The sequence below is a fragment of the Schistocerca cancellata genome, chromosome 1 (assembly GCF_023864275.1).
Source record: "Schistocerca cancellata isolate TAMUIC-IGC-003103 chromosome 1, iqSchCanc2.1, whole genome shotgun sequence".
NCBI lineage: Eukaryota > Metazoa > Arthropoda > Insecta > Orthoptera > Acrididae > Schistocerca > Schistocerca cancellata.
The window spans coordinates 1,154,080,939-1,154,090,800 of record NC_064626.1 but is presented as its reverse complement, the minus strand read 5'-3'; the positions used below and the strand labels follow the sequence as shown (position 1 = coordinate 1,154,090,800).

General features: G+C 38.4%; 1 protein-coding gene and 1 non-coding gene across 2 annotated transcripts in view; both read right to left on the bottom strand.

Moving 5' to 3' along the window:
* Positions 1 to 401: 401 nt before the first annotated feature.
* Positions 402 to 9,862, bottom strand: part of LOC126093250 (serine/threonine-protein phosphatase 6 regulatory ankyrin repeat subunit C-like) — a 289,268-nt gene continuing 279,807 nt past the window's right edge. Inside the window, exon 16 of the mRNA XM_049908709.1 lies at positions 402 to 1,140. Coding sequence (XP_049764666.1) covers positions 679 to 1,140 — 462 coding nt within the window. The 3' untranslated portion in view covers positions 402 to 678. The remainder of the gene's footprint in view (positions 1,141 to 9,862) is intronic.
* Positions 2,670 to 2,744, bottom strand: Trnat-ugu (transfer RNA threonine (anticodon UGU)). The gene has a single exon. It is a non-coding gene; the product is annotated as a tRNA-Thr (tRNA).

The window sequence follows — 9,862 nt, the reverse complement described above, 5'->3', positions numbered from 1 at the left end:
ATGAGAAATGAACAAGTATCTGCTTTATTCAAATACACAGAAAAAAACTATGACCTAATGGACAATGATACCAAAAAAGGAAAGATAAGTTTAAAAACCAATTATTTTGTAAATTTTCCTTCCCTCCTAGGGTTAATCAGTGTTACAATAGCAGTGTGCGCACTAGAGATGCACTTTCACTGACTGAGAATTATGCAGCTTGGGAAATGAACTGTGTAATTTATGGGAGTCACCACAGTTCATCATGAGTTTGTTGCAGGTTTGAAATGCTTTAATAGTATTGACATTTAAGAGAAGGGAGTTTTTACTGAGAAAAATTTTCTCATTTAGCATAATGTGAAAATTGAGATATGGGGGATCAACAAGTTGGGTATAACACTGTGTGAAAAAGGTGTATAAATATTTAATATCAGGAAAACTACAATAAAAATTTTCTTCTCCTCAAAGAAATTCATCTTCACCTTACACAAACTGGATGGTATATGTAATTAATAGTAATCATTGACTGTATCATCTATATTGTATTGAACACAATAACATTCTCTGTCTGTACCACAAGTGAATTATTATTACAAAACAATGAATTAAAAATGTTTCAGAATAACAAGACAGTTTTCATTGCACTGCAAAATATCACAAAGTTGTCCATCCCCTCCATAGTTAACACACAGGTGCACTTCACATCTGAACCCACTCTTCCAGATCCAAAATTTCTGCAGCACAGTATACCCTAGACTGAAGAGCTAGTTCGAGGGCTGTTCTGTTCTCATTGTCACGTAATTTTACATCAGCACCTTCATGTATCAAGAATTCCATCATCCTAGGAGTCCAGGAATCCCAGTCTCTCATGGAACTTACCAACATGAGGGAAGTTTTGCCATTTCTGTCCCTCTGATCAATTGGAATGTGGCCCTCATCCAAGAGGTATTTCACAGTCAGTGCACGGCCAGAAAGAGCTGCACAGTGGAGGGCTGTCTGACCATCATTATTCCATTCATCTGGATTCTGTTGCATGCCTAAGATGTGCTTCACCATTTTGAAACTGTTCTTTGCTGCAATATGTAACAAGGTTGTCTTGTGTTCAGGATCCCACCAACATTCTTCAAGATTAGTTCCCAACGAAATCAAATCTTCTAACATCTGCACAAAGAAAAAATATTTTGCATAAATAATAAAGAAGTTATGGCAATTTAAGAATGTCATGTACACAACATTTTCATCGAAATATCCCCTATGACTTTTCTAGTACAGTGACGCAGATATTTTGATTGTATCACCACTCAAATTAATGTGTGCATCTAAACTGTGAGAACAGATCAAGATTTACTTTAAAAATAAAATGTGTAGTATATACACACACATCAGAGATGACCACAGAACTTTGTAACTATAGTTAGTCTTCAAGACAGAGATAAAGCTTCCACAAATAAATATAAACACATTCTTCTAGTTATGTAACAATATTATGAAAAGGATAGTTGCCACTCACCATACAGTGCAGATACTGAGTCACAGAGAGGCACACCAAAAAGACTGTCACAAAATAAGCTTTCGGCCAACAGTCTTTGTCAAAAATAGATCACACACACACACACACACACACACACACACACACACACACACACACACACACACACACAACCACACTCTCTGGCACCTAAAGCCAGACTATGAGCAGCAACAGCAGTGCATGATTGGAGAGGCAACTGGGTGAATTGGGTGGAGCTAAGGAGGAGGCTGGGTTGGGGAGGGGGAGGGATAGCAGGGTAGAGGTCTCATATGCTTCCCCTCTTCTTCACACTTATCCACCCTCAGACCTGCAACCCACATTAAAATATTTTTTTATTTATATCTTTTCTTTAATCCTATTGTGACTTCACACCAATTTTAGCGGGTTTTTGCCTTTCACTATCATCGTACTCACCAGATTTCATCTTGTTGTCTCCTATTTCATCCATTTTGTGATTTTTTCCCCATTTATTTGGGTGTATTATTGCAAATTTTTTTTGGAAGTAATCCTACATTATTTTACATATTTCTTCACGTTTCTCTCTCTCTCTCTCTCTTTTCCCCCACCACCATGGATCCTTGCTCTTTCCATCTACATCAATAGAGAAAAGATTCCTATCCCTAGCCATAACGCAGACCCACATACTGTTCCTGCGTTGTTGCTTGGCTCATTGTATCCCCCCCAAAATGGCCTTGTCATAATGAAATTACCTACCTCTGGCTGCCACGCTTCCTTCCAGAATGACCCCCATCTGTTCAGATTCTGCAAATCCTTGACCCTCACCAACTTAGTCTGCAAAACCATATCCATCAAGCCCAAACCTCCTTGCAATATCTTCTCTCCATCCATAAAATTCTCCTGCTATGCAATCTCAAATTCCTCGAATCCATAACACACACTGAATTTCTTGACCTTCAGGAACTACAGCAACATGAACAATGCCACCTCAAAAATTCTTTACCCTGGTCGCTTCCTACACCTGCCTTGCAGTACCACAGGCCACCACCTTTACAACTACCTCCAAACCTCCCCCACATCCCCTCGTAGCTGACAAACCCTGTCTCACAGACCACTTCATTTAAATGAAATGATAATTAAATAGACACCCTAGCTGCAAGCAGGCGTTGATACACTTCATTGGGGACATGTTGAAAATGTGTGCCCCAACCGGGACTCGAACCCGGGATCTCCTGCTTACATGGCAGACACTCTATCCATCTGAGCCACCGCGGGCACAGAGGATAGTGCGTCTGCAGGGACTTATCCCTTGCACGCTCCCCGTGAGATCCACATTCCCAACATGTCCACAACACTACATTCGTAGTGCGCCTAATAGATGTTTGCCCATCATACCCCAGCATCCAAAACTCCCTCCCAACACCACACAGAATCCAGAACCTAAACAGATCTGAAACACAGTAATGAACCTTTCTTCCAAAAGCCTTTAGCCTCCCAGAAATATCAGTCCTTTCCCAAAGCCTCACCTTTTGTCCCACTCTCAAATTCAATCATGCTTGTTAAAGACCACTCCTTCTCCCAGTCCCTAGAGTGGAAACACTTTTTCGACACCAACCCTACCGAACAGACTCATCTACAGACCAATGTTGAACCCTGCCTGACTCAGTTCACTCCTCCATCCAACCATGATCCACCCCCATTGCCCCAAGTCATGCCCTGTTAACTTTCCAGAATTTCTTAACCTTGAACCTTGCCTCACCATAATCCCCCAAATCCCTAAACACACAAACTAACCTTAAATCTGCAGAAACAACCAGTCTACCACCTAAAAACTGATTATGATCTTATTATACTACCTGCAAAGGCTTCACCACTGTTGTTTTGAATCGCAATGATTACCTGGCAGAAGGACTCCACCAGCTTGTAACTTCCATCTACTTTATTTATTCATTGGCAGTCCTTGGTGTCGATGTACTGCATTGTTATACCAGCTGAAAAATGGGTGTTGGAAGTTCAACACTGACTACTGTAAATGATGTAGCCGACAGTTGCACAATTGCATTTCATGGTTCTTTACTTTCATTGTTCACAACCCCCACTGACCCCAATATTACACAATTATATGGCAAGTTCACTGCAGTTAAATGTTGATAAGCCTCATTAATAGGTTGCAGGCAAACATCAGCATACTGCTACCATAGTTTGATGTTGAACATCTATGAGCAGTAAAAACCTAACCACACAGTTCACAGTTCTCGCAGAATAACAGGTACGTGTAACCCTATTTCTCAAAGAAATTGAACAGACATTGTCATTAAGTGAGACATTGTCATTAAGTGTTTTAACACATGGCCTATTTAGTTTACACTTATTCTACTGTTAAAATGATGCAGTGTTGTTATTTTAACCAATACATAAATTGCCTCTGAAAATCAGCAATGGCCTGAGCGTCTTGAGACCAAAAGTCAGTCCTTTATACATCCTCACAATAATAGGCACTGAAACTAAACATTGTTCGATGTTTAAGTTACAGAAATTACAATTGAAACATAACTCATTCAATTAACGGAATACATCTAAAAATTCTTTCTTTTTAACATTGTCTTCTATGACAAAGGTTAGGCTGAATTATTTGTTTAAATAATGAAATTAACAGTTATAGATATGCTAACAACTTTTGACAAACCTGGTAATTATTTTGGAATTATTTAAGGGCTGGCTGTGCTAATATGTTTTTCAACAGAGCCAAATAAATACTTCAAGAATTCTAGTAGTTCATCCAAATGTTTATAATTGGTACAGAATTTATATTTGTTTATAAGTCAATAACAAAATCTGTCATGCAACAATTACTGATTTCAACCTAAAACTAAAGAATTAACTAGGAATGGTCAAAATAAATTACGCAATTAATTATATACACAAAACTATGCACAAAATTAGACCTGGTGCTATATTCCTCAAGACTGGAGACCAACCTTTCTCTTTTATGGAAATGCAGCTTATACTCATGCATGTTAATGGTAATTAGGCAAAAATGAAAATAAAAATGAATTTAAGGAGGCAGATGGCAAAACAAGAGAGGAAGCAAGCAGGGATCTGCTTGCTTCGTCACAAACTATCAGATAACGTGCACCTGCGATCCTTGCCCCAGTGACCCCATGCCAGAAATCCAGCAGGATCTCAAGTCTCCTCATATCCTTAGGCCCATCCCAGAACCTCTCCCTGGAGGGCATCTCTCTGCTCACCCCTACCACTCCCCACACTCCTACCTTCTGCATGCTTCCTAAAGTCTATAAACCCAGCCACCCAGGATGCCCTATTGTGGCTGGTTACTGTGCCCACACTGAGAGAATCTCTGCTCTCATAGACCAACACCTTCAATCTATCACCCGGAACCTACCCTCTTATATAGAAGATACCAACCATTTCCTCCACCAACTATTGATGCCATGTTTCTTTACACTAACAACCATGGCCTTACTGCTATTGAACACAACCTTTCCCAATGCCCAATGGATTCCAAACCAACAACCTCCTTCCTAGTCGCCATGACCATCTATATCCTCACCCACAATTATTGTTCCTTTGAAGGCATTACCTACAAACAAATCTGGCATACGGCTATGGGCATCTGAATGGCACCATCCCATGCCAACCTATTCATAGGCCATCTAAAGGAATGCTTCCTAAACAGCCAGAATCATAAACCCTTCACCTAGTTAAGATTCACGGATGACATCTTTGTGATCTAGATTGAGGGTGAGGACACCTTATCCACATTCCTCCAGAACCTCAACAGCTTCTCCCCCATTTGCTTCACCTGGTCATACTCTACCCAATAAGCCACCTTCCTAGATGTTGAATTCCACCTCAAAGATGGCTACAGCAGTACCTCTGTCTATATCAAACCTACTAGCCACCAGCAACACCTCCACTTTGACATCTGCCACCCATTCCATACCAAGAAGTCCCTTCCATACAGCCCAGCCACCCGTGGCTGTTGCATCGGTAGTAACAATCGTTTCCACTCAAAATATATCGAGGGTCTCATTGAGGCCTTTATGAATTGTAATTACCCTCCCACCTCTGTATAAAAACAGATCTCAGGTGCCTTATCTTTCCAGTGACCCACCACCTCCCAAAGTCTCACCATTCGGATATAGAGGAGCATTACCCTCGTGGCTCAATCTCGTCAAAGGCAGGGCTACCTGTTAAAAGAGTCCATTACTTACTAACTCACTCCTTGGTGCTACAGCCCATGTAGGGCCTTGGCCTTCTGGACAATCTGCGCCCACTCTTCTCTGATGGCTGCCTTGGCTCTCCATCTTCTAACTCCTATTCTTGTCAAGTCCCACTCCATGTTGTCTAGCCATATGGTCCTCAGTCTGCTCCTCATATGGTGTCCACCTGGTTTTTCTTGGAAAACATTCTTGAATGTGCTGCTCTCCACCATTCTTTCTACATGTCCCAACCAACATAGTCTATTACTCTTTATTTCTGTCATGATACCTAGTTTGTTGTACAACTCTCAGATCTCATTATTATTTATGATTCACCAAAACTCCCTATCATTCACTGGCCCAAAGATTTTCCTAAGTATCTTCCTTTCCCATCCTTGCAACAACTCCTCATCATTTTGCATCATTGTCAAAGTCTCTGAACCATACATCACTACAGGTCTCACTACTGTACAATACACTGACAGCTTTAGATTCCAACTAAGGTTTTTTGCTCTAAATACTTACTAACATGTATTTCTTCTCTCATATCATTATTCTCAGTTACCAGTGACCCAAGATATTTAAAGCTCTCAGAGCATTGAAATTATTTCCTGTTCAAATCAGGCTCCTTTCTCCTTCAGTACACCTTTTCCTAGATGTTAATAAACATACATGTATACATTAATACTTGTTCCATACATCATGAATATGACAGTTCATAATGATGCATATGGTGTCACTTTAACATAAGTTTTCTTTACACAAAATAATTAATTAACATTCTTTTTTCTGTTACTCCTTCATATCTAAAAATTCATCTATTTAGTAGGAGGACTCATCATTCAGAAATTCTTTTAATTTGCTTTTAAATGTTGGCTGGCTGTCAGACTTTTAACGCTATTTGGTAAATGACCAAAGATTTATGTGGCAGCATAATTCACCTCTTTCTGTGCCAAAGTGAGATTTAATCCAGAATAGTGAAGAACATCCCTTGTTATTTTTGAATTGGGATGTGTTATTAATAACAAATTTCATAAGTGAATATACGTATTGTGAAGGTACTGTGAATATCTCAAGTTCCTTAAATAAATGTCTGCAAGGTGATCTTGGGTGGGCTCCAGCTATTATTGTGATTACACACTTTTGTGCAATGAATACTTTTTCTCTTAATGATGAATTGCCCCAAAATATGATGCCATATGAAAGCAGTGAATGAACATAGGCATAGTAGGCTAATATACTGACATGTTTATCACCAAAAACCAACAACCCTAACAGCATAAGTAGCTGAGCATAACCATTTCAGCAGATCATTGATGTGTTTCTTCCAATTCAGTTTCTCATCAAAGCACACACCCAGAAATTTTGAATTTTCTTCCTTAGCAGCAGAATTCTGTTCATAGTCTGTGTTTCCAATGGTGTTATGCCATTTACTGTACAAAATTGTATAAACTGTGCTTTCTCAAAGTTTTGTGAGAGTCCATTTGCAGAGAACCACTTAATAATTTTCTGAAAGATATTATTTACAATTTCCTCAGCTGTTTCTTGTTTATAGATTGTTATTACTATACTTGCATCCTCAGCAAAAAGAACCAGTTTTGCTCCTTCATGATTCAAGAGTGGCAAGTCATTAATATATATTAAGAACAACAAGGGACTAAAGACTGAACCCTGTGGGACACCATTCTTGATACCTCCCCAGTTAGAGGACTCTGCTGATCTTTGCTGACTATCTGTACTGTTAATTTCAACCTTCTGCATTCTTCCAGTTAAATATAAATTAAACCATTTGTGCACTGTCCCACTCATACCACAATACTTAAGCTTATCTAGAAGAATTTCGTGATTCACACAATCAAAAGCCTTTGAGGTTTCACAAAATATCCCAATGGGTGATGTTTGGTTAGTCAGAGCATTTAATATTTGATTAGTGAAAGCATGTATAGCATTTTCTTTTAAAAAAAAACCTTTCTGAAAACCAAACTGACATTTTATTAGTACTTCATTTTTAGAAAATTGTGAAGCCACTCTTAAATACAGGACTTTTTCAAGAATTTTGGATAAAGTTGTCATAACTGAGATTGGGTGGTAGTCGTTAGTATCAGACCCATCCCCTTTTTTTTGCAATGGTTTAACAATAGTGTATATCAGTCTATCTGGAAAAATGCCCTGTTTCAGTGAGCTACTACGTAAGTGGGTGAGAATCCTATTTATTTCTTGGGAACAAGCTTTTAATGCTGTGTTGGAAATGGCATCAATTCCATGTGAGCTTTTACTTTTGAGTGAATTTATTATTTTCCTAATTTCAGTAGGAGAAGTGGGTTGAATTTCAATATTATCAGATTGCTTAGGTATTGCCTCTTGCATATACTGCCTTGCATTTTCTAATGAATAGCTGGATCCTATTTTTCCTACAACCCTTAAAAAATGTTTATTAAAATGCTTTCTACTTCTGACTTCTTGTTAATAAACTTTTCACTAAGTTTGATAGAAATACAGTCTTCTTGTGCTTTCAGTTGCCCTGTTTCCCTTTTAACAATATTCCAAATTGTTTTAATTTTATTATCAGATGTGCTAATCTCAGACATAATGCACATACTTCTGGACTTTTTAATAACATTTCTTAAAACAATGCAATAGTTTTTAGTATGTTTGAATGTTTCCGGACCATTGCTCCTCCTAGATATAAGATACATTTCCCTTTTCTGTTTTCAAGATATTTTTATCCCTTCAGTAAGCCATAGTTTTTTGAAATTATATTACTCTGAATTCTTATGGAAACTATTTTCAAATATACTCACAAAGGTATCATGAAATAGGTCAAATTTTGAATTAGTGTCAGGTTCCCTGTACACTCATATGAGTGTAACTTTTGCAAGCTTTCTGTAAAATTTTCAGTTGTTAAATCATTAATTGAATGCACTATTTTGGAAGACTGTTTTGAATTACTGTATGGAGCTATGTCACATACTGTAACTAGCTGTGCATCATGATCAGACAGACCATTCTTAACTGGAGAATTTTTTATTTGATTAAATTTATCTTGGTCTATAAAAACACTATCTCTCAGTGTGCTGCTATCCTGTACCACCTGAGTAGGAAAATCAATAACTGACGTCAAATTGGAAGAACCAAGTAATACTTCAAGGTCAAGCTTTTTATTGGACTCTTTCAGAAAATCTACATTGAAATGCCCCAAACAATAATTTTCTTCCCTCTGTCTGACAGACAGCACAACAAAGAATCCAAGTTTTACAAAAACAGTTGAAAATTTTCCAACGGGGACCTATACATGGCTAAAATTTTAAAAGTACTATTATTTAGTTTCAGCTCACACACGCATGCTTCTATATGTTGCTCTACACAAAATTTTTTAGTTTCTAAATTTTTCACACTATGACAGATTATAACATATATGCCAACTCCTCCTCTCTTCATAGTGTGTCTGCTTATATGTGCTGAAATCGTATATCCACCAACATTCATCATTTCCATACCTATGGCTGTATGATGTTCAGACAGGCACAGTACATCTGTTCCACCCTCAGTTCCTAAATCTTCTAAAGAAGCAAGAAGCTCATTTACTTTATTTTTTAATCCATTGATATTCTGATGCAATATACTAACATTATTGTTCATTGCACTTTTATGAGAATCTTGTGACACACTAACATTATTTTTCACTGTACTGTTATGACACTCTTGTGGTATTTTAACATCGCTCATATCTGCCAGTCTGAGCTTCTCATTAAGCTTCATTTCAATCAATGTTGGATGACTGGACACTGATCTTAGCCTAAAAAAGAAGTACTCCTAAGAGTTTCAGTGCCTCCCCTCCCCCCTCCCCCCACCCCCCTTAAAGATTTTGCTATCATACCAGCCAGTTTACCCTCCCCTTTCCTATTGAGATGCAGGCCATGTCTTGTGAAGTTCGAACTACTAATACCATCAACAAGAACCAAACCTTTCCCAGCTAAAGTAGACATCTGAAGCAGTTGATCTAGCACCGTATTGACCCTCCTGACAGAGCTGTTCAATTGGGGCTGATAATACTGCATGAAAACAGGAACCAAGTCAAAGTTTGTATGGTTCGTTGCAGATTCTACTTTTACCAGGTCACACTCAATATTGTAGCCTTGATCCCTATCAGTACTGTTTCCCACTCCACCCA